This window comes from Neodiprion pinetum, chromosome 2, assembly GCF_021155775.2.
Source record: "Neodiprion pinetum isolate iyNeoPine1 chromosome 2, iyNeoPine1.2, whole genome shotgun sequence".
NCBI classification, from domain to species: Eukaryota; Metazoa; Arthropoda; class Insecta; order Hymenoptera; family Diprionidae; genus Neodiprion; species Neodiprion pinetum.
The window spans coordinates 5,198,940-5,225,453 of NC_060233.1; the positions used below are offsets into that span (position 1 = coordinate 5,198,940).

Consider the following 26,514-nt stretch of genomic DNA (forward strand, 5'->3'; position numbering starts at 1 on the left):
TATTCTTTTCTATCATGTAAGCAATTCGTCCGGGTTACAGTTACAACGATATTCATACAACGGTTCATCGTATGTGTTTTCTTAGCTCACGCAGATCTCGACTCTGGCAAACTACACCGTATCATCCTTTCCACTTTTTTTTTCCCCTCTCTTTTTCAAAGACTCACTTCTACGGTCGAATGAATTGGCTAGGTGGGAAGAACAAACTGGACAATGGTCGTAAAATGTTGCCGCCTTGCTTCCTTCGGTACAAGAAATTGAAATTTTGACTTTCAGTGATTCCTTTTTCCCCATGTTCTTTGTTGGGATCCTTTAAACATACCATGTAAATGTAATATGTATATATATATATATGTCTTTATCGATTCAGGTACTTTTCGCTTCTCACATCGACTGTTTTAGAAGATTATGTAGACGCATTTATGCTGTAGCCGTTTATAGACAGAGTTCTAGAAGAATCGTGTTGGGTTCTTACAGTCGTAATATCGGATATCTCATGACGGGTGCGGCGCAAGAAGGAAGATTTCACGACTCCAGGTTAAAAACCGTCATAAACGTCCCTTACCGTCGCCTCGGTCCCGTCGGTGTAATGAAATGGAAGACAAAAATGGCCCGATAGAAAATAAAACCGACAATTTATTTCTCCCGCGCTCTTTACGCGTCTCGCATCCTTTCCCTTTACGTGCAATGTGTAAAACCTTCAAAGATCACCAATTATCGGTAACTAATTTCATCCTGAATAATTTTCAGCAGTTTGCAATTTCTTTTATAGCATCCGTTGCAGATCCACTTTAAATATAACGCCCCACTCTAACTGCCGAAAAACAAAAAAAAAAATTTCAAATTGGAGCACTTAATTTTTTCGGGTGTTCTTACACTACAGGACCAACTGGATATTGTTTTTATGACCCTAAAATATTGTTTAAGCCAAAAGAAATCGTATTTTCCAAAGTCCCAGTGTGGTGTTACCCCTTCATTTAATTACGTTTTCAAACTTTTTAACGCAAACACTTGGAAATAGAAAATTCTCTCGAGGGGAAAACAGTCGGGTTCAAGGCAATGCGCGTGCGTCTGCCGACCGGAGGAAATTCGAAGACGTAGGCGAGGCTTAGACCTCGACGGCGCATAAATTACCGGGCGTACTCGCAGCCACCCAAGGCGCATTTCTTCAACCTTCTCGCCGCGCTATCAGCAAGCTTTTATTCGTAACTGGAATATTAATCAAGAAACTTGACGTACGCCTTATACCAAGCGCCCCAGCTCTTCTTCCTGAATGCCTGAATGGGTTTCAGTTCAAGCTGATCGTTAATAATATTCCCGATTATTTAAGGACGCATGTCAGGATTTATATGCGGTTAGGTGTAAATATGTCGAAACAAAAATATCTACAAACTGTGATTTCAATATTGCAGGTGAATTAAATAATACCAGTGACCTGTGAATTTTTGCATTTTTTTTTTTAATTTTTTTAAAAAAAAAATCGATTTTTTACTGTAAATAGCTTGTTATACAAAACTTTAACTCGCACCTTGGGGTCGTTCGTAAACTAAAACTTTTTTATCAAGAATTTCGTAACTTGAAAGTTTGAAAATGTGATAAAATTTTTTTAGCACTTTAAAATTAAAAATTCAATGTTGCGACCTTTTTATCTTGTAAAAGACAGGAATGCCAAAAAAATACAACAACAACAACAACAACAACTTCAAGACAAAATACGAGATTTTTTCGTTACAGCAAGCAATTTTCGGTTGGGGGCTTCAACGACCCCAAAGTGCCAGCTAAAGTTTAATAAAGAAAGGTATTTAGAGTTTCAATATTCAATAAAGAATTCAATGTTTTTTTTTTCTTTGTATAAAAAAAATAAAAATTCTCTGTATTTAATTTCGTATAAAATGAATTCATTGATTTTTCTGAATATCTGTGAATTTTTTTGAAATTTTCGGCAATTTTGAATAATTCCATTTTCCAAAACTTTCCAACCCTCCATTTGTGAAACTATTCGTTCCTTGCCTCTAAAACTTCTTCAGTGTAATGTATAACCATTTACGAAAATATATCCAAAAATTCAGGACTTCTGATCTAGCATGTTTATCAAAATTTTTTAAATTCTCGAAAACAGGTGTTTTTTTTTTTTTACAAAATCGCCGAAATTCCAAAAGAATTGATAGCTATTCAGAAAAAATTAATGAATTCATTTTGTATGAAATTTCAAAAATTTCACTAGAGATATGTTGAAGAAATTTTTGTTCAAACACTTTATTAAAAACGTTTTGACATCATTATTATTATTGAAAAGAAATTATCTTATCAACTTGGTTGCGACTCATTTTTTCTTTAGACCTTTATCTCATCGCGAAGTGTTCAATACTCTCACCCGAGACTCTCTTTTTCTTGGTAATATCCGTCCGATAAAACCTTAAACCTCCATCAGGTGCAGTTTTAAATATCAGGGAAACAAAAAGGCAATTTCGATGATTTTGTAAGTTCGATGAGCGAATACAGTCATGACAGTTGCAATTCCTTCCCTTTCCGTCATCGGCGAACTCCACAGGTATGCAAGGCTGCGGGTTTAACAAACACTCGGCGATGTTCATAGCGGGTTGATCTCTCGCACACGCCGGAGTCACAAAGGGCATGGGAGCGACACACCCACCGGATGTACTTTATATATATACATATATATGCTCGCGTTCGTAGGTGACGTCGCGTTATCGGTCTATATTGCCCAGGGTGCGGCAATTTTGGGGATTCATTTCTTCCCTTTCCTCATTTTTCTTCCACCCTTCCACCCTTCCTTCCATCCTTGTACGCGAACCCTTGTTTTTTTTTTTTTTTTTTTCCCTTTTACAATGCAACACATGGTGTAAATTTGCGTGCGACTCTGAAAAAGATGTTGAATTTAATTTTTTTTTCTAATCCTTCGCTCAATCACTGTCTACAATCACCTACTGACAGAAAATATTAGATTTTTTTTACTTCGGATACAAAATCCACTTCTCGTCGTCTGAATTTTCTAAAATTTTTGCATGAGAATTTTATGAAATATCGTTCAACAGCTGTTCTTCTTTATGCTTAATGTTCGAATACAATAATTCTTTTGTTACATTACCAAAAAAAAAAAATTAAAAAAAAAAAATATATATATATATATATATATATATATAAAAATACAATCTAGAAAATATGCCTTTTTTTTATATTATATCCATGCAATAGTGCGTGATCTTTGAAACTCACGGAGATTCAAAACCCTGCCAAAATCTTAATAAGCCCGTGCTGTAACGATCCGTTAAACCTCGCGTGTCGGCCGGTGCAGGTGGGTATATATTTCATGAATGAACGCCCACTCGCTATTTCGCCACACTGACTATGAAGCGAAGTGATCGCTTGTCCCCCTCAAATTGTCCCTTAATGAGATATATCTTGGGCAACTTATGCAGGTGCCCACCTACGCAGCCTCGTACTTTGACAAATTTTACCTTCTTCTTCACAGTCGCTCCGACTTCAATTATTACTGGAGGGAAGGTTATTCAGCTTGGATGGTATAAAATGGTACCTATTTTTAGGAACTTGTTGTATCTTTTTTCTTTTTTTTGAAGATAATTAAAAAACGGAGCGATCTGTGTTTAGGGGCTTTATTATTTATAGTTTCAAGAGCATTTTAGAATTTTTTCGTTGAAATTAATAACAAAATAACGGCATGGCGCGTATAAGTATCTAACGACCACGGTTTCAATCCGATGGCGCGGATTCCTCGGGTCAATTTTCATACGGTCGGCTTGATATTATCTCACAAGCTTTAATAAAACTTGTTTATCGATTCGTGCTCGTGGCTAGATTTTTGAATTTCAATCCGAACATATTTGTGTAAAATTTTTTTTGAACTATTCTTTGGTTGAAAAATGAAATTTTTTGTTCCTGATCGCGTATATATTTGTATATTATTATTTTTTTTTTCTTCTCAACATTTGGGCTATAAGCTCCAACTTGATTTTGAAATGAAAACAACGGTGTATTTGACTCGAAAAAAATTTTTCCATCTGTTACAAGTTGGACAGTGTTGTCAGGAGATGCGCCACCGCAAAAGTTCTCGAGTTCGGAGTCGTTCGCTACTTATACGCGCCATGCCGCCATTTTGTTATTAATTTCAATGAAAAAATTCTGAAACGTTGTCGAAACAATTAATAATAAAACCCTGAAACTCAATTTGCTCTGACTGTTGGCATTTGTTTGAAAAAAAAACAACAAACAAACCAAAAAAAAAAACTGCTAAATGTAGGTATGATTTTAGACCGTCCCAACTGTACCTCCTCCCCTTTAATCACGAAAAATTTTCAAACCATCCATTTTACGATTCGTTCAATTTTTTCCGCACGCACAAAGTTTCCGATCAACAGGTTTTACCGCCCAATATTCGCGGTAGTTTTTAATTCTCAATCAAAATTCCGTTCCCTTAAAAATTTGCGTTTTTGTATATAATTCAGCAATTTCATCGCAAAATCGTTTCTTATCCCCCCCCCCCCAGTCAATGCAACGCGACTGGTGAATTTTTCTGTAAACTTTTCACGAGAAGATTTCTTTGCGAGTCAAGTTGTGTGTTAAATTTTTACTTCTCAAGGATAAAAATTATATCAACTGAAGCCGTTCTGGTAAAACAAGGTATTCAAATCAATTTTGCTCCAGTATTTCAGTTTTAAACGTTTATTTATACACTGTATAATAGTCGTGACGCTTTGCGAATAGATATATGCATAATGTGTATATATATATGTGTGTATGTACAGTGTACACACACGCACACACCTGCAAAAATTTTTACCCATTCACCGGCACATTAATCAAGCCGCAATAATTAGCAGAAACGGCAAATTAACACGTGCCTTAAAGTTAACGAGGCGAGTTACTTCGCTACTATATCTTGACCAACTGATATATGTATATATATATACACGGGTTAAAGGTTACGGTGCTGCTGTTCTGCACGACTAGATTCGTTCTGCACGTTACCGCATATTCCACGTGTGTCACACTAGCATTTGTAAAATTTGCTAAATGTGACCGAGATGAAAAGAAAAATGTCGCCGTACATTGTTTTTTTTTTTTTTTTTATTTTTCCTTTTTCATTTTCCTCGGTATCTAAATGAGCGATAATTAAATGATATAATATGAGGCAGGGGGGAGGGGGGTTGAAAATTTTTTAATCAAATCGCTCGCGCCGTGCTGCAGCTTTTATATTTCCTCATACGAATCGCGACGCAACTCGATAATCACTTACGCGTGGGTTTTGATTAATGTGCGTTTCCAATTACTGGGCAAAGTCTACCCCCTCCAGTTACTACTACTACTACTACTACTACTACTACTACTACTACTACTACTACTACTACTTTTGCTGCACCGCAACGTATATACGTATATAGGTACAAGGTACCTTTTCGTTCCATCGATCGATTAATCACGCCGACTTAACGCTCGTTTTAACCATTAGATTTGAGCATTATTTAACGGAAGAATTAAGCCGTGAACGTTTTGTGAATTTTAAACCGTGCGCGTGCTTGTACCCTTTTTGGTTTGTTCATAAAAATTCATCAAGCCAGCAGAGAATAAGTTACGGATAGTCAACTTCTCTATTTATAATGCTTTCTACGTATATCGAGCGTGTCGGCAAAAACTAGATATCGTATAACGAGAAATAAAACGTAATGGATTTTTTATTTATTAATTTTTATTTTTTTTTTTATTTCTAATAATCTTTGTCGAGTTTCGATGGAAGTATCGAACGAGAAAAGTTTGGTTACCTACACGGATTTGAATTACTACACTCGGACATTTCGGAAGACCGACAGACGGGAATTCGAGGCAGCCATGATCGGATGCTATGCAACGAAAGTGGAAGTGATTGATCCATGGATCCTTGAATGGAGGATTTTTATTTTTTCTCTACCGACGTTGTTGCTGCTGCTAGACGTGTAAAACCTCCGTAAATGTGCATACTGCATGTACATATGTACGTATGTATTGTGTTATTACACATTGTAAGCTATGCACGTTTCATATTCAGGAGAACGAGGAGGATTCGTGGGCTGCAATGTAATTGTCAGGTGGCAGGTGCCGGTCAGAGTGATATCCTGTCTGTACCACGAATTCTCTCTCTCTCTCTCTCTCTCTCTCTCTCTCTCTGTATTAAATTATATTCCATACGACGCGGTGCAGTTGACATGAAGAATGCCAAACGGATGCAGCGCACTTCACTGGCTCATACGTACATGTATAATATATAATATGACGTGTATACCGATTGGCGGCAGAATATCGCGTTAATCCATAATAGGCGCGTTTATAAAGAAGCTACCTTCCACCTAAATGACACTGCATATTTCTTTCTTTCGTATTTCATAAGAATTTATATTAAATAACGGTTTAATCAGACGGTCGATTAATCAAACTGATCGTCGAGTAGAGACCATTATGTGTACGGTATAAAAGAAACGGGTAAATACAAAAATATTCAGAGTTGTGTTGGATTTTTTTTTTTTTTTCTTACATTCTTACTTTTATTGTGTTTTGAAACATTTGCGTTTTATAACTTTACTTGGATATAATATTAGGGGCGGTCTACGTCAATTCCACCACTTGCCACCGTAATTTGTTATATGGTAGTACAGTGAGAGAAATTTTTATTTTCGGTTACCGCTCGGTCCCCCTAACTATTTTCATTTTTTATCACAATCGAAAAATATAGTTCTAGGTAGAAAATGAAAATTAGTTTTCTAGCTGTTACCGGAAAGTCTGGTATCCGTTACTATTCTTTATCGTTACGGTCGCCGTTGCTATATTTTCCTACAACTGTTGCGAAAATTTAACGCTCGTGCAATGATAAATTGACGTTAAAGCCTTGTTTAACTAAAAAAGTAGAGACAAACCTCAGAAACCGATTTTGCGTTGCGATAACCAAAAAAGGATCGACGATAGCGCAAAATGTTTAGGCGTACCTCGTTTTTCGTAATTCCAACAACATTCAAACACTTTTTTTAACGATACCTGTTTTACTCAATTTTTCTAGTTACTGTAACAAATGAAATTTTTCTCACTGTAGCATCAATTTAAAAAAAAAAAAGTGAAAAATCGAGCGAGTGCCATCTTAAATGTAACGTACTACGCTCATCGTTCGAGAGAATCTTTCTTTTAATCCAAACACATTTTTCAGAGGATGCCACGATAGAAATTTCCAAATTTCTCTTTCGTCCAGCACCCCAATATAATACATATATCGGATGTTTTTTTTTTTTTTTTTTTTCACCTCATGTTCCCTTCGAAAAGTTAGTTTTTAGTCTCAAACGAAACCCCGTGAATCCGGAACTCGGTAGCAAAATTCTAAAACGTGACTAATCCGGTTTGAATTTTTCAGACACTCTAACGGAAATATCCTGAAAACTATACTAGTTGGGAAACCGTTTTTGGTTTCATTTTTTAGGCAATCAAATTTTCTGTAAAAAAAAGTTGAGACTAATATACACCTAAATGTTCATCTTGTATTCGATACGATCGTTTAAAGTTGAGTACGTTGAATAAATGAATAAAGATGCTTATCACACACACACACACACATACATATATGGGCTATTCCGCGTCAACCGGATCAGTCATCTCTCAGATATTTTTTTAATTTGGCATGTGGATTGTGTGGGACGAGTTAGATTTTTGTGCCAAAGCGCGAATCTCATAATGCAAAATTCGATTTTTTATTAACAATAACAAATTAGACTCCCATTTTTTTCAAAAATTCATAACTTCGGCAAAAAATTAGATACAATATATTTTTTTTTTTCAAATTACGCGGAAAGCTCCATAGAATTTAAAAAAAAATACGAAATGGTAAAAACAAGTTGTTATCAATTGTTTATTTAACAATTAATTTTTCAAAGATTTTCAAAACAGTGACTGACACGATCAAAAAATTTTTTTAAAATTCTGACATGTTCCTTGAACTGTACTACAACCTGTGAATTAATTCCAGAGGGGTGTTTTTCTTCGTTTTCGAGTAAAAAATCATTAAAGGTGTCGATGCGCATGAAATTGCGGCCCGCCGAGTCTCTACGTAATGGCGGGCGGCCGGTTGCCGTCCACCGCTACACCGCGGTGGCGTCGCAGCGTTATTTTAGAGTCATTTTCACGATGTAGGACATGATTGAAGAATCTGAAAAAAATACTGTACCTTCACAAGGCCTGCTCAAAGCGATAAGTGAAGTTTCAAGAATGTGTTTTTATTTTAAAATAAGTAGCAAGTTATGTAATTATTATCATTTATGTGCACTCTCATGGTGTGTAACCGTTATTTTGAATCTCTGTAATAAAAAAACGGTGAAAAACACATTCCTGAAACTTCACTTATCGCTTTGAGCAGGCCTTGTGAAGGTACAGTATTTTTTTCAGATTCTTCAATCATGTCCTACATCGTGAAAATGACTCTAAAATAACGCTGCGACGCCACCGCGGTGTAGCGGTGGACGGCAACCGGCCGCCCGCCATTACGTAGAGACTCGGCGGGCCGCAATTTCATGCGCATCGACACCTTTAATGATTTTTTACTCGAAAACGAAGAAAAACACCCCTCTGGAATTAATTCACAGGTTGTAGTACAGTTCAAGGAACATGTCAGAATTTTAAAAAAATTTTTTGATCGTGTCAGTCACTGTTTTGAAAATCTTTGAAAAATTAATTGTTAAATAAACAATTGATAACAACTTGTTTTTACCATTTCGTATTTTTTTTTAAATTCTATGGAGCTTTCCGCGTAATTTGAAAAAAAAAAATATATTGTATCTAATTTTTTGCCGAAGTTATGAATTTTTGAAAAAAATGGGAGTCTAATTTGTTATTGTTAATAAAAAATCGAATTTTGCATTATGAGATTCGCGCTTTGGCACAAAAATCTAACTCGTCCCACACAATCCACATGCCAAATTAAAAAAATATCTGAGAGATGACTGATCCGGTTGACGCGGAATAGCCCATATACATATATATATAACCAGTTCAACAACTCTTCAAGGGAATGATTCAATATTAAGACAGAATGGCTCGTCGTTAGGTGAAGAGGCTGAAAGTACCAGAGGATCAAGCATGTAGATAGTTCGTTAACTCCTTTCACGAAGTTCGTCCGCGTCTGCAAGCTTTCGAAAACGAATTAATGAATCTGCCAGAGTAGAAATATCGCAGATTTAGTTTTGTACCTAGTACCTAATACAATAAGCTTGTAATTATTAAGAGTGGAAAAAAAAATTATACAAGTACCGAATTTAATATCGCTACAATTAATGTACGAAAGCTCTGATTTAAACTTGTTGCAAGAACTAAGAGAAAGTGAAGATTTACCGAATAAACAAGTGAATTAAAAAAAACAAAAAAAAAAAAAAATCGAAACGAATGAATAATGAATTAAAAAAAAAGGAAAAAAAATATTCATGGGATGGGAAGGAGCGAATAAATTTTACGAAGGGCCGAACGGCGCGTGGCTTCGGAAACGAATGATTAAATCCATTCATGGGCGTAACGTAGAGCGTGCAATATATGAGCCTGTCTAGTCGCACGCGTGCGTCGCGCGTTAAACCTGTCCAAACATCCTACTTGGTATAAAACTACCCACATACGATACGCTGGATATGTACACGTTATATATATATGTATATTCCGAGCGAATATCACGCGGAGAATGAGAGAGAATTTATCACGTGCGTTTGGTACGGACATAAATTCGTACCGCTGCAAAGCTGCAGAGCCCATGCAGGGGTGCAAAAGCTCTAAAACGCGGGGCAAAATTCACTACTTTTTTTGTTTTTCTCATCAAGGTGATACGAGAGGATAAATTCAATATCATATTTTGATGATTTATTATTACGAGATCGTAGAACGTTCAGAATCTATGAATGATTTTCTGAAAGATAGAAAAAAAAAAAAAAAACAGAAAACAAATAACGGATGAATGGTAAAATTGTAAAACAAAAGTTTAGATGCAGGTTTTATATTTGATATACCTATATATTTTTAAAACGATTAAGAATTTTGGATATTCGTTTGAGCTTCACTTGACGAGGGCTTATTATTTTGTTGGGGAAATTGTTTTAGCGCAAAGTTACTGTTACAGATTTATATTTGGGTGAAACGGTGAGTTTGACGTCGCGGTTTGTGGTAAATATCGATTTCAATGAAATATTGAAGGATTGAAAATGCACGAATACCAACGTGATTAAAATGTATAGAATATATAGTCTTCTTAATAAAATAAGCTATCGTCGAAATCTAACAAACAGATAGTAGATATTTTTATAAGTGATTTTGAAGCGATTTGAAATGCAGAGTCAACATGTAGGCTCTATAATAGTTGATAATTCTATAATTATTATTACCTTTTTCTTATATTTTCAAACAAATGTTCTTCGTTTATATCGTGAATATGTGTAAATTCTCGCTAATCCGTAAACAGCGACTATCTCGTAATAAAATAATCAGGAATAAAGTATCGGTTCTCGACCCTTTGAGTCACACATTATTATGCTGAGTAAATTTTTTTTCAATCAATTTGTTTCCAACAATAATAATTTACATTACGTCGCAATAATTACTCTCGAGTACTGAAAACCTGTTGGCATACTATCGGAATTAGGAAAAAACCGCAAAGAATATACAAAAAATGGATATAAATTAAGTGGGAAAAATACTTTTACCGCACTACGAGTGAAAGGGTTAAACGAGCGTTAATATTTCGCTTCTCGTTCTCACCGTTCGTCGTGCAGTCTAGTCATGAGGGCGGAAGTCGATTGCGGGTGGGTGAAAATCGGTACGCGATATCGAAACGCGGGTAGTTTGCGGCTTTTGAAGCACAGTTCGCGTATTGTTACGTAACACGTACCGCAGGATGCGGCGCACAATGAACCCTCATTGCGGTGGGAATCCGTATCTCTGTGGGATTGAAGCTGCAGCATCCTGCGGGGGATGGAGGAACATCGGGGTTTGCACCCTTCGTCCGGACCCTGACAAAACGACCCTCCGAATTATACTGTATACACATATCCTTGTAATCAATACGTTCGTAGATCCTCTCAGCAAACTTACGACGAATTGGCCAATTTATTCGCTGCTCACTGGGAGGGGACGAAATGCATTTTCATTTCTACTTGATTCATCCATTCATTATATTTATCCGTTGAGGCAAGCTGAGCAGAATATATGTACAGTTTTTTTTTTTTTTTTTTTGGTTTTTTGGAAAATTGACCTTCAACCGTCTGCTTTCCGATAATTTTTTTTTTTTCCTGTAGGCGAATTCGAAGATTCGCGTTTAGCTTTTCGTAAAATACTGATCGAAAAATGCGGATTTTCATTATTTCTTATTACATTAACATTTACGTGTTTTTGGGATACGGTGTGGACGATTTGCAATCTATTGAAATGTAATATTTTTTTGTAAATCTTCGTATTTCTTTGAGTAATTCTATCTTTTTTTCTCTCTTCTCTTTTAAACCTTTTTTAGTCGATTAATTCAGTATTCCAAGTTTCATCTATGTTTTGAAATTTCATCTTGAGATCGGGTTGATACTTTTCTTTGATTATTACGACAGCGTTATACCTATGAATTTTCCCTAAAGAGTAAATTAAATTACCTCCATATCGTGGTGAGCGTAACCGAAAGTTTTCCTATATTTTTCTCGGTTTGGCTAGCCATTCAATTGACTTGTTTCCACGTTCTTGTTATTAAGTCATCCAAATTGAATAGTCTGGATTTTGCAAAGCTTAACTTGAAATTCACTGATTCGCTCTCAGCACTCTCGCGTCCCATTGAATTTTGCTACCTCTTATTATTTTTCGCTCATTAACTGTAAGCATGTAATTTGGGAAGACGAGACCTACAGGTAATCGCGTCATTTGCAAGACACACGCCAGATTTCAGAGCTAAGACACGTGGGAAAAATAAAAAAAAAAAGAAATGATAAAATAACAACTAGACTAAAAAATAACAAACACGTTTGTTATTATACGACTCCACGCGTCTTTGCAACTTGAATTTTGATACGTACGGAATTTCTCGCATGCATGTATATTATGTATGTCATACGTCACGAAACACGAGCGTGTTTTATAACTTATGTGCATAAATATATATTTGCATTAGTAATGAACGTCTTCTCGTACGACTTGTACTATGTAATTACCGGATCACCGAACCTTTGATTTTAGCGTCAAAATTATTAATGTTACATCCGCATCCCACCCACCAAAAAAAAAATGATATACCTTTGTTAATGAACATTGAATTGAAAAAAAAAAAAAAAAATTAAATACGTGTCGATTGTTTTTCGTAGTTTTATCTGACTGATCTGATTACGTCTTACGTCTTGTGTAGCATATTATACAAACTGTTTCTGCCGGCGATGTAGTTGATACGAATTTTCGAGGTTAGAATCTTAAATAATTGAGGCGGCGGCTCGGAAAGGTTGGGAAGCATTTGTTATCGGGCCGGAAAGTTGATTCTTCAAAGAACGGTGGGAATTTAAAGCTTTACGCTCTTTGAAACTTCAGACGCACACATTTTGCGTAGGTTTGCCCGCCTGCGTCGCAGACAAGATTTCGCCGACCAATGAGATTTAATTATTCGACGCATGTGCGGTTGGTTTTTGAAGTTTCAAGAGAGATTGTCCCGGTATATATAACGCGCATCACTGTCTAACAATTATCATATATCTAATCTGATTTTCTTTTCAGGGACGGTACGACGTCGCGACGTTGGTTAAAAATCTCCTCGGACCAATATACGGTAACGGAGTCCTCGACCTACTGACCAGACAGGCGCGAGACATCCTGGTATGCGCTTATCACGGGAATCTTGATGAATTTTTAAAGTCCTTCTTATCGCCGGCAGCCACGCTCCTCGCCGAGGTCAAGGAAGTAGCCATGAAAAATGTGAGTACTTTCATCAAACTTAAACAAATAAAACGATTGTGCGAAAAAGCTTTATATATATATATGTATTTACATTACATTACGTTACTCGACTTTTATTTTATGACTACGCGAAAAGAGCTGCATTCGAGTTTTCCGGTCGCGAATTTACTCCCTGAGCTTGAATACTCTCCGCGGGTGGTGTCGCGACGACGAATTATGGGGGAGACCAGGCTGTGAAATCGTTCAGAAACAGGCGTAATCCTTCCCCCTCCCCCCTCCCTCCCTTCCCCTTCTCGACAGTCACGTTTACACGTGCCGACGTCGCGGCGTCGAGCCGCACCGCGACGACGTTGACACTCCAAAAGCCACGTGCTCCTCCTCCTCCACATCCTCTTCATCTTTCCTGCAGCTTTTCAACAGCTATACAACGTAATCGTCGAGAGTCGCGGCTTACCGCTAACTGGATTATTCCGACAACAGAGGGCGGCTCTTGCTCATATTCTATCCGGGGTTTCGTGTCGCTTGTTAATCGATCCGCCCGCACCAGGGGATTTTATAGTGTTGTCGCATGGGGGGGGGGATCGAATCCGGATCTATAATTTTGAAAAAGAGATTCGTTCTGAAAAGTCGTCAATGTTTTGTTGGTTTTTTTTTTAAATCATGAAATTGATACAAAAGAGCCAGGTAGAATTATTTTTGGTTAACAAGCAGATAGAACAAGGCAAAAAATCAGTTATGCTTTGTATCGTGACAACATGACCCTAAAAAAAAGCTCACTGGATTTGGGAACAAAATCATAGGTATGCCCGAGTAAAGAGAAAAGCAGAAAATGAGCTTGCAAATAGCGTGATTAGAATTAGATGGGAATTTCCGAAAGGGAATTACGAATTACCCTCATTAGTCTGATGTGTGTAGGTAGGTAGTATGAGGCTGTACCTACACAGGTGCATAGAATACTCGAGAAAAGTCAAAGCGTAAACCGCAAGATACATTTGAGGAGATAAGACCTTCGGCAAAACAACCGTAATCGTGATAAAAATGTGGTTCATCTTCTTTATATATTTATACAATTTACGCCAATTATAATAACATTTGCCCGCCCGGAGATTTCTTCGAGTAAGTTCATCATCTTGGCCAGGGTTGTGACTTGGCGTGGTGTTGGATATGTTCTTCAGTACTTGTGCGTGTGTGGGTTTGTAGGTACATATAAAGTATGTAACATACCTGTGATATTCCCAGAAAGAACATTAAAGACTTCGAACGACGACGCCCACGCGACAAAATAACTGACATTGAGCGAACCTGGATAAAGTGCTGGGGTGCAAAGAGCAAGGAGAAGAGAATTTTCCATCTTTGAAACACCGCTCACACGGTTACAGTAATGTTCAGAAAATTCAATTTGATGGTTAATTTCTTCGTTGCAATCTAACGCAACGCTTTGTTGGCTATTTTTAGAGGTAGTACTTTGCATGTTGTGTCCTTTTAACGTTTAAAATCGTAATCGTGTATCGCATGGTTGTGTTGAAGATGAAGCTAGCAGCCAGAATTAGCAGTCAAATGCAGTTCAGTTTTATCCTCATGATTCTATAAAAATATGGAGGTACAAAAGTAGGGGCGTGATCGTAGCCAGTATGAAATTTCTCACGAGTAATGAGGTACCTACACCGGTTAAAGTTCGATGGCACGGCGAGACTGTGAGCAACCTAAGAAAACTATCCGCAAACACTGTGTTTACATATTCTCAAGTTCCAGTTAGCTACGGACTCCCATATACTCCCGTATTGGATATCGTATAGAGAAGTTCTTCTCACCATTGGGCACGGTCAAAGTGGATGAAACCTTATATACCGGTGATAGAATGTAATAGGTTCACCCACCACGAGGCTGAAGCTAGCAGCAAGAATTAGCAGCCAAACGTTTTAACGTTCATTCGAATAAGGTAGTAAAGTCCGGAAATCACAATTTTGTGACATACCTTGAACCCCGATACTTTTATACAATTATGAGGATAAAACTGAAGCGCATTTTTCTATTTCCAAAAAGTTTGTCACGTTTAGCTGCTAACTTTGGCTGCTAGCTTCAGGTTCATTCACCCATCAACTCAACTTACGCTCCTATTTTTACCCCGTTCCATATTGCAAATCGTACAGTGATAAAATCGGACCGAATGCAATGATTATGCGAACGATAAGTGATAAGGATCCTGACAAGCCACGGGCACCGTGGTTTTTTTCATGGTTTTCTATTATGTACTATACCAGGCAATACTCGCAACTGCGTGTCCTACTATTCAGTTATCGACGTAGGACTCGAGTGTTCCCGAGTCTCAACCCAGCTGCGTATCGAAGCTATTCCAACGGTCTGGATGGCAAAAGATCATGCACCAGTCGTAAAGTCTCCAGTCTCCTCCAGTGTTCAAGGCCTGCGGTCCTGTGCCCAGGTTACCGTAAACGTTTTTATATTCTGGCACACAACGCGGTGACTTTTATAGTGATGTCGAAAGACTGTGAATCGCTTCCATTTAGGGAACTCACGATTTCCGGATGACCGGAATCGAATCGGAAGAAAAATCATCATCAGGGTTTTGGTACTAGAAACTGTGCAGGTTTACAAGTCGAGGAAGGGTGAGGTAGGCTGAGGAAGGAGGATGCAACGGAGCCGTTCTCACGTCAGTTTCGACGTTCAACATTGTTGACACTCCTCGCCCACTGGCCCCAGCCAGCCTCGCCTGCTTGCTATCCTGGGAATATTCCCGAGCTGCCTGACTTCAAGCGCCCACGCAACCGTTGGGTGACCGGATTCTGAGAGTAGTTGGCTCCCGGGGTCGGAGCCTACTGTGCAGGCTCCAACGGAGCCGGCCGTGGATGAACAACTTTAACGGAAAATATACGTCGTCCTCTGCCTGCATCCCTTGCACAAGGAGTGTGTGCCTGCGTCGAAGTCAGGACGGGTTACAGAGATTAGTCCATCTTCACACTCGTGCAGAGATGCAGAATTTATACTGTAACGAGTAGACTTTTCTGGTTTCGGTTGATGTAAAACACCAAGGTTCGTTGTATACGACAGTAGCACAAGCATTCTAGGTATAAGGTACGAACTGGTGGTAGACGTTATCGTAATAGTGGAAACGGGACTGTCGCCTTTCGGTATATGCAGTATGTGGATGTGGATGTGGGTGTGTTTCAGGTATCGTAACTATCTACCTGCATAACCCGCGGGAAGGAATGTCAGGGGGAAGAGGATGTTTGTGCGATGACGTAACGGTGCCGCGTTATTCTATCCTGATTGACAATGATTGAAGGTTTCTTGTGTATGCGCTCATACGTAGATGATGCAGGACTGTATCCGCAGTTGGCTTACACGTTTTACCCTGTACAAGTAGACGTTTACACGTGAATACCCGTGTAACGTCTTCACCCGCAACCCGATCACCGTCTTTCTGTGCACTCCACAGGGTCGCGCCGCACCGTTTCGGCCCATTGGAACCCGCGAGGATCACATCCACCTCCATCCTCTTCTGCATTTTAACATTTTGAACTTTGAACCCTCGACCACCGTAGGCATGACCATCGCGAGATAAATTCGAAGCCAGGAGAAATTTCTCGACCTCTGCGTAGCAGAGATAGAGTCAGCTTGTCCCACCGTGGTAGCATGCACGTGGTGGATGAGGTAGTTGGAACACTCTCGGTATTCCGTTTCGGTTTTTCCCGATAAAACCTACGACCGGAATACCGATTTTTAGTCGCTCGGTGCGACTCGCTTCCGACGGAGTTGACACTCCGAGCACGGCCTGCACTTACGACACTTATCGCTTACGACCATGCAGCGGATCTCGACCCTGTCTTCTTTATCCCCACACTTTGGCGGCGACTTATTAAACCGGGGATTAGGAATAGGACTCGACCCAGTTCCCTCGGGGTCCGGTCCACGCTCCCTTCCCTCCATAGATTTCATCGCTTTCATGGGTTCCGCCTCGGACAAAGGGGTTCACTTTGTTTCCAAGACGAATGAATCTAACTGCTTTTTCGTGTCATTCGTCAAAGTCATGCATCCGAATTATTTTAAGCATTGTTTATATCGACTCAGGATCGCAGCCATTTTCATCGCGATTCTCGGTTCACAACACACGGTAGCAGTATGCAGGAATTTGGTTTGATCCTTGGTGTGGGGCTCGCATTGTCCCGACGAAGAACCGGAAGTCACGGTATTGAAATTAACACCTGAATATATGCCTCGCGCGACCGGCGCTGCTGCTGCTGCTGTTGCTGCTGATACACGTGCTCGCGTGATCACCGTGTATATTCATCCGAACGTGCGAGCGCGAGATTCGAGATTTTGATAAGATGGTCATCGCCAGTTGTCCTCGCGCCGACTATCGTTTCTTGGCCTATCCGACTCGCCTCGTCGCATCGTTGCAGGTAAAGCACCGTGATTCTTGAGGCACTCTGGACAAGCGCTTCATCAATTTTCCGTTCATTCCGCTATACGTGTTTATTTTTTCCCCCTCATTTCTCTTCCTGCTCACGCTCAGTGACTGTTATTTCTTTTATTTCTTTTTATTTTGGTCATTTGTTTTTCCTGTCTCACTTCGATGCCGATAGTCAATCACACGGCCTTAGACATCTTCTTATTCTTCCGCTTCATCTTCATCTTTTGATATAGGTTGCTGGATAGATGGTAGATGAATGGACAGAAGAAGGTTAGGATGTTTGCTGTGCAGCTCCTTAATGACCGTGTCTCCTGGATTACCCAATACTCTGGAATCGTGGAATTCATGGTTGAGCATTGACCGTAATTCATTTGTGGTTTACGGCTTTGGGTACGGGATTTCGAAAGCTCGATCTTCCAAGACCGTTAATAATGGTACGAGAGTCAATTACGGCATGGCATGTGACATTCAATTAGCGTACGCCTACTAGAACTTGCTTAAGAAATTGTAATAAACAATACGGAAAACGATCTTACTGCGTTTTGCTCCCAGTTTTTTACGTATACTCTCGTCTATAAAGTAAATACAGCATGTCTACTTCCATCTTTGCTATTCCGAAGATTGATATGCATGCCTGCAAATACATGCATATACAGTACAGGTTAAAGGTACGCGGGAGAGAGTTTTTGTACCACCCGTTCCTTCGTACGTCCTTCAATGGTCAATAAATTAATCTGCTGATAGGCCAATGGTTATACCCTGCACGTTATACCTTGCAAAAACTGATACACGGACAGTACTAGCAAAAAGCTCAGACACTTCGTTCTTCATGCTACTCCTCGTCTTGTTAATAACGAATGGTGCGCGTAACTGCTAAGTGGAAACCTGGCGAGATAGAGAGAGAGAGAGAGAGAGAGAGAAAAGTAAAATTCTAGCCATGTTCTAGATTGGTTAATTGAACATAACCCGAAAGAGGTTTGGTTCACTTACCAGCAAAGCCGCGTAAGAATTTAACTCAGTCTACGCCGATCAAAGAGGCATGAAACCCTTTCGTACCGATCAGACTAGTTGTAAAAGTTACTTCTTCTTGGTGGCGGGTGCATTCGGCTCCTGAAAGACGGACGTGGATAGACAGATAGACAGACGAACGCGTGCAGTATCCGAACTCCTATCTTGAACTGGTCGTCGTTGCTCTCGCCTACTTCCTCCTCCTTCTCGATTCTTCTGATGTGTTCAATAGATGCTGGATGCGCTTGTACGTCGTAGGCTGCACGTTGTTATATAGACAAGTATGCGGTTCGTTCACGTCGCATATGCAGTGATTACCTGTATTAGGATCGTAATGAAATATTGGAGGGTATATATCCTTCACCTTCAATAGTTATTACCCCATTCATGAATATTTTATGTATATGGTACGCAGTATTCAGGTCTTCGGAAGTCGTGATTCGACCGCCTCCGCGTAACCCACAATTTTCATTCCCATGGTCTTCTTCTTCCTCTTCTTCTTCTGTCGTGAAAGATATTGAAGTCAGGATTCTCACTAGGGCGAGTAAATATTCATGGAAATTCTTTTCCTGTTAATACAATAAGCTTCAAATACAATTCACGATGAAACGATTTAGTTCGTATGGTGTAGACGATGCAATTGACGACTGAAAAGTGATTTCAAGAAACGATTCACGCGTATGAGTCCAGCAGTTTCATTACAGCTTAATCGATGACGATTTATCCGGTTAACAGAGTATTAAAATTTTGTGAAGAATAAAAATAAAACAATGAGTTGATGGAGGTGATTAAGCTAATGAACCGAAAGAACATTCCTCCAAACTGCCTCGAGGCATTTTACTTTTGGGAGGGGATTGAAATGGGACGATAGAAAATCTGAACTAGAAGAGACACCGGTTTTCCAATCGGAAACTTGACGTGCCAGAAAGTGTTTCTGTTAAAGACAGATGCGATAATAGCGTAACAACGCGTTTCGAAGGTTCAAAGACGGCGCTGATAAGTCATGTGGGAAGGTATGGCAGGTATATAATGCATATGTATAAAACATTTCAGAGATACGTAGGTACATATTTACGTTTTGAGCTCGTGCTCCTCTTCATATAAAATCGGCCCCGGGGCGAGTCTTTCGATGCTTTCTACCTTCGAGCTGATCTCATGAATCTGATCTTTCGGGTGCAGGATGCGGACGGGACCGCCGACTTCCAACCACTCGTAATATCATGGGGAGGGTAGGGACGAGGGGAGGAGGACTATTTATAGTCAATGAAATATACTTTTACGACTATGGGTCCTAGCTAGCTTCGATCGATACTTCTATGCACTTACTTCTTCTTCTTCTTCACTCGTGATTGGGGGCTTAAACTCACGGAGTCTAGAATGATTTATCACCACCACCCCGAGCTACGATTCAAACTGTTGGCTCAATTTCAATTCTGTTCTCTGTCTCTCTCTCTCTCTCTCTTTCTCTCGCAACTCTATTGTACCTTCAGCCATAATTTCACAAACATGAACCCGAAATTGATTCTAGTTTTATTTCGGTTTTATTTCCTTTTCTTCGATCTTTATTACCGGTACTCAAATAACAAGTTACTGAAAGGGTCTTGTTCAGAAATTAATTATACCGTAATAAAATTGATCTATGATTTTTTTTTACGGGTATCGGTAGTATCTGAACATGGTAAACGTATAGTTCAATGAATTCGCTTCGATAAACTTCGCTTTCGGCCAAATTGTAGATCCTGCATTTTTCTGTACTGCGAAATGATAACTCTACAACAAATGTGTAAGTTCCGCACACGAGAATCCCCGTTTTGCAATTTTTAATTTTTACCGTGCAATGGCGTCACTGCAAACGGTACGACTCATTTGTACTATCGGGTGAACAGATATCTTCCTTACCTCGAGTGTTCTGAAATTCACCACCGGGTGGCGACAATTCTCGCGGTGAAATACTGACTACATTTCTTATGGATAGGGCTTATAGTCCAAAATTTAATCAGCTTTGCGCAGTGGCGATATCGTAACCAATGAGGTTCTACCGAGGTGCGATTTTTGCTAGTTGAAAACTTTTACCAATAACCCGCCAAGACGATGTGAAAAACCATCGGCGATGGCAATTTTTGATGGCTCCTACGGGGGCTGATTAATCATTACTCAAACTCAAGAACTTTGATCGGACAACCACCCCCCAAGTATAAAAAAATTTCTCTGATTAGCTGTCGACTTCGTATCTGTACTTAAGATTTGCGAACGATCTCGCAAGCATTGCGCAAAACCAGAAACAACTCACTCAACTTGGGAGGATTGAGGTCGTGCAATAATCTAGTGAACGGATTTCTCTATTTTAATTGGCTTGGAACGGAAACAATTATCGTTCTCCAAGTTTGAGTTATAATGAATTTCGTCGAATAAATTTAAAGTTGACATATCGTCGTCGACGAAAAATTCTTATGTGTAGGAATATGACTTGACATTACCGTAAATTAATTTTTTGATTTCGTAAACGTTCTCGAAGTGAGAAATTGATCGCAACGTTATGGCATGGTGGTTACGAACTCAACTTTTACTACTTAGTCTTTGCATTATTAACTTTTTTTTTTTTTTCTTACTATTTTCTGTCATAATTATCTATCATTCATTGAAGCTTGAGGTTCGAATAGAAAATATTATACCTAATTAAGAAAGGAAAAACGAAAAAAATAGTAATTTTCATGGAAATGAAAGTTCTCTCACGTATCTATAAACGAATTTGAAAATTTCGACTGTAGCAGAATAATTCCGGGCATTGTTTGAAAGAAAGGATAGAAAAAAAAAATGAGGAATAGTGAGAGTGGTTTGCCGGTTTAGTTAGTTCAACTTAACTGGTAATGCCCGCAAATAGGTATACCGAATCTAAGTATACATGGACTACATACTCGCCAATTAATGCTTCAACCTAATTACGTCACCAGGTGCTAACCAAGTGATCGTGCAATTAATAAAACACCGTGTCAAATGTCACTCTGTTGCTACTATTTCCAGCTTATAGGAACTCGTTGCGAAATGAAATGTTGTAACGATTGTTTTCCTCCGTTTTTTTCGATTCTTCGTATCCCTCATCTTTCTCTGCAGTACCGTATAAAGATACTTCAGCGTTACAAAATAATCTCGATACGTTTAATTAAATTCAGGAAGTCGGTGATACACAGATTCATGAAGTAACTATTTTTTTTTTTTTTCACGGCGGCAATTTTCACCGGTCAATTACGTATTGAATAACCTTTGTCCCTCCCCCATATTTTTTAACCACTTTTCCTGCATTTAATTCCCTCGTCATTCAACGCAGGCGCCAACCGTTTAAACGATCGATTAAACCAACAAAAACGAATGCTTCTGTTTCTCTATTTCTCTCTCTCTTCCTATTTCTAATTCCGATTGAACGGGAATTCCAACGGTCGTAATTTCTTTCGCTTTGTTGCGTGCTTAATGCATCGGATTCAGCCTGAGCAGGTCGAGGTCACTCTTTAATGCTGTATGATCGGCCATGCAAACTATTTCCACCCAGTGAACACGATCAATAGGATAGATTCGTGTGTGCGTCATGCACATCACCCGCATAAGCACATTCGCATCCGTAACTAGTAGGTAACTAGAGTCGATTGTCGGTATATCTAGTCCTTTATTACTCGTAGATATTTATAGCCTTAAGACTCGTTCATCCGTGGCTGGTTAAACAAATGCGGTTGTAGGAAAGAAAGAAAATAAAAATTATAACAAAGGTATAACGCAAAAAGGTGAAAAAATCAAAATTACACCGCGATAAAAGATAAGGGAAGGGTACGAAGGACCTGCGAAAATATAAGTTGAACGAAATATACCGTAAGCTGAAAAATTTAAGTTTCAGAACCTTATCTTACCGTACCACGTGTCGAGACTTACCTGCTCACTTAATTTTATCGCTACTCTGCCGTGCAATTTTATTGTCGAGCAATTAAAACTTCTTCCTCAATTATACCACGAGCGTCTCTACCTTCTGCAGTGGAATACACGCGTTATCTTCATCTTCTTATTCTTTGTTTTTTGTATTTTTTTGTTTTTTTCTTATTTACCTTTTGCTGCACCCTGATTTAACAATTTTTCACCACTTTACGTTTTCACGTTTCGGATTACGTGGAGAGAAAAAATTTTCGGGAAAGTTTTTCGATACGCGCGAAAGTTGCAAAATTTTTCCTGAGAATTACAGTTTCGAACATGCGGAATGTGTAGCGTGTTTACACGATTAATCGACACAGAATTAACAACGATTTACCTAGGTCAATTTTAAATAGATGACGAAACGTCAGATGAGGAAATATTTCGAGGCAATTTCTCTTGTAGGTAAGAATTTCTCCACCAAAATACCATCGCCGTTATATTATTATACAATATATACCGTATGCCTGTAACTTTCGCAAAAATTATGTACGCCCGTTAGTTGAAAAGTGGGTAGCAAAAAAAAAAAAAAAAGAGCGCAATTTTTATCACTCTCGGGCGTCTAATTCGCGCGATTTCTTTCTCTCGCCTACTATATAGGTCAGAATCCCAGCTTTGCTTCCCATCATACCGAAAACAATGTTTGGGCGGGTTCGCGTGGCTAATCTATCAATAGACAAACAATGTTCACTGAATATCCAACAAGCAGAAAGTGTCAATTCTTTAGATCCAGATCAAAGATTGGTAGGTAAAAAGGAATAGAGTTCCGATGCTCGACGAGGAGGAAGAAAATTTCTTGACGTATCAGCGGTTATTTTACAGTTTTTTTTTTTTTTTTTCTTCTAAAATTTTATTATTATTGCTATTATTGTTATTCATAGATTGTCGTCACTTTATCACGACGCAATAAACACGGAATTATTATCATTCACATTACACGGGGTTCATTTCAATTCCGTTTTTGCAATTCCGATCCGTACCGCTCTGCATTATACATATTATAAAATCATTCAGCTTGTGTCTCTTTCGAGCCGTTTTCTTTTTCTTCTTCTTCTTCTTCTTCCCGTGTCTTGCCCCGTAATGCAAATTACAATATCTGGGCGTGCGTGACGGATTGAGAAGAATCGAGCCGCTAAACCGAGTCTTTCTGCGCAACTAATGATAGGATAATATGAATAGGAGTAACCGTTTTATGCAAAATTATGAGAATAAAAAGAAAAAAGAAGTTTCTACGAGTCGTAGCGCACGACTTCGCTGGTTTGATCAAAAACTGCGTCTGTCGGGAACAGAAGAAAAATAAATGAAGAATTGTATTTTCTGCTTCGTAATTTTAATTATTCGGCGTGATCAATTATTCCGCAATGCAATTATCGTGTACGTTTGTATATAAATCTGTATATATGAATTTTTCTTCTTTTGTTATTGCTTTGGATTGGCAAATTAAGTTAACTGTATTTGCGTAGCTCTGAAAACAAAGATTCATTTCATTAATTACAAGTTCCGTTTACGTTATTTACCGAAACTCTTATCTGGAAACAAAAAAAAGACATTCAAGTTTTTCACTTCAATTTTCGCTTACTTTTTTCAATCTTTATCATTTAATTGCGATTCAATTTTTCTTATACATCACACATGATATCGTTAATTCTATAGACGTGGTTCTTTACTTCACTTTAGTCATACGAAGCGCGGCAAAATTCAAAATTGATGAAATACATTTTCCTTCATCTTCTTCACTTTAAATGTGATTGTGCATGTAATTTAAAATTAAACGTCACGAACGCGGCAGCATGTGCAGTTGAAATGCTTGGAATATGCGGATGTAAAAATACAATCAATCGGTCAATTTATCAGATATATCAATAAACACCGCAATGCTGTCCATTTAACTAATTCCAGTCACTAATTGCAGCGTGACTTAGTCGCGTTTAACGATAAAATTTATATTTACTCATTGTCATGTAAAAATACTGAAAAAATATTTTCTCTCATACCAAACTTGGCGAGTATGGAAAAGAAAATCGGAATTTTGTCATCGGAGAGTGAAAGAGTTTGGGATAAATTTTGAGGAGGGGGGGGGGGGGGGGATACTTTCGTACGAATATATGATAAAACAACGCTGCAAGACTTTCGCGACAGTTTTTTTTTTTTTTCCATTTCTCTTTCTCGACATCTTCACTGACTCCACAATTTGTACAAAATATATTAACAACGAAAAGTCAGTGAACTTGTCGATTTTTTCGACTACACGTACCTAAACATCTGAAATGAAAATATTCAAGAACAAATTTATATATTTTAATTTTTTGTTCTTTTTGAATCGTTCAGCACAACCCGATGCTTTGTGCTATAAAAATTCCAACAGGGTGGCTGTTCCTGCACAATCTAATACACGTTGTACAGACATTTCCTTACATCGAATGTGTGTGGGGCAACATAAATTCCGGTATTAGACACTGTCGTAATTCTCATGCTTATGCGTTTATATAACGTCGACTGACGATGCCGGGGGTAACGCGATAGTTCATCCAACCCGAGGGATTTGTGCAGAGTACCACCTGGCACGGTAGTTTTTTAACTCCACCATTTACCTTCTTCTTCTTCTTCTTCTTCTTCTTCTTCCTCTTTCTGCATGCACTTGCGCCGTAGACGTTGCAGGCTGCCTTGTTACACTTTTATGCATACGAAGAACCGCCGGAGATTTATTCGATAAAGGTGGAAAAAAAAATAATTATTCGCCGGATACGACGAGAAAGAAATTTCGAAATAACTCCAACGGTGAATAAATTTTTCAACACAGTTCGCCAAGGAAATTTAGAAAATTCTTGCTTACTCCATTTTTCATCTTAATTTACTCACAAATTTTCGTTTTATGTATTAATTGAAAATTTTTGTATTAAAACTATTCATATATTCACGGTTTACACGTTTTTTTTTTTTTCTCGTTTTTTTTTCCACAGGAATTTAATAAAACGATTTTCTTTGACTGAGAGACAAAAAAAAATGAACGGACAATTTTCAGTGTCATTATTACAAGAATATGAAAGCAAAAAAAAAAAAAGGGGGGGGGAAGAGAAAAATCGTAAAATGAACTCAACTTTTATCGTCTCTCGAATATGTATGTGTACGTCTATTTATTTGTTTATTATTATTATTGTTATTATTATTTTTTTTTTACCACGTGTACCTCGTCGTGACTTTTACGATAACCGAAAAGTCTATAAATTTTTCTCACCGCGGTGTTTCCTCTTTATCTCGCTCTTTTTCACCGCTTTGCCCGCTCCGCGTTCCGTAATAAACAATTTTTTCCCTTCTTTCTTGTATATTCTATCCTTTACGAAAGTTCGTCGCACGTTGCCAGGAGTAGAAGACGTGTAACTAGATGAATGCAGAAACTGAAACGTAGGTAAACCGGACCTCGAGTCGGCTGCAGGTCTTTCGGAATAGCCGGTTTAACACCCCCATAAATGTAAATGCCAGGCTGCCGCCGCTGTGTTTCGTCTTTTGGGTTATCCTTGCTTCAGAATTGTCGCGACGCTCGGCATCGTCGAGGGAAAAAGAAACGGGTCGCTATAGATTATTATCAAGGGTGGCCACAGGCCTGGAAACCATGAAAAACCTGGAAATATCGGGGTATTTATAGGGAGTCATGGAAAACCGGCAATTGTCGGGGAATTCTTTACATCAGTCACGGTAGTAACTGAAACTATCAGTTTTCTATCGTGGGTATTGGAAATAATTTTTTTAGGTGAAGGAATTTCCTTTTTTACGTCGAGAAAAAAATTTGGCTTAAGCTGATTATTTTTTTATTTTTTTTTTTTTCTTTCACGTTATATTTTATTTCCATTCGTATTTAATTCAAACCGATTACAGAGTTAACAAACTGAACTATTTAGGTTTTAGTTACTTACTAGGAACTGGGAAAATGTCCTGGAAAATCTGGACATGTCGTGGAATTTTTTTTTTTTTTTAAATTTCTGGCCAGCCTCGTTGTACGAAATAAAAAAAAAAAAAATAAAAAAAGACGACGAATTCTTAGCGAACGAATTCGAGACGAAAACGTTTCACGTGCGCGAGTCAGACTTACTGAAAATACCGCTTCTCCCGTGTCCGCGACTTTCCCTAAAATTATCCCTCAGGCTTTATAGGCCTTGCAATATTTTTCTCTCATCATCGTTATTCAGACGCGT

The 26,514-nt window shown here is 38.5% G+C and overlaps 1 protein-coding gene and 1 non-coding gene across 3 annotated transcripts in view; both read left to right on the forward strand.

Moving 5' to 3' along the window:
* Window positions 1-26,514, forward strand: part of LOC124213094 (pleckstrin homology domain-containing family G member 4B) — a 192,966-nt gene that overhangs the window by 40,037 nt on the left and 126,415 nt on the right. For both annotated transcript variants that reach the window (XM_046613956.2, XM_069133325.1), the window contains exon 3: window positions 12,757-12,954. In XM_046613956.2, the coding sequence (XP_046469912.1) occupies window positions 12,757-12,954 (198 nt within the window). The remainder of the gene's footprint in view (window positions 1-12,756; window positions 12,955-26,514) is intronic.
* LOC124213482 (U4 spliceosomal RNA) lies at window positions 20,372-20,512 on the forward strand. Its single transcript, XR_006881888.1, has one exon. It is a non-coding gene; the product is annotated as a U4 spliceosomal RNA (small nuclear RNA).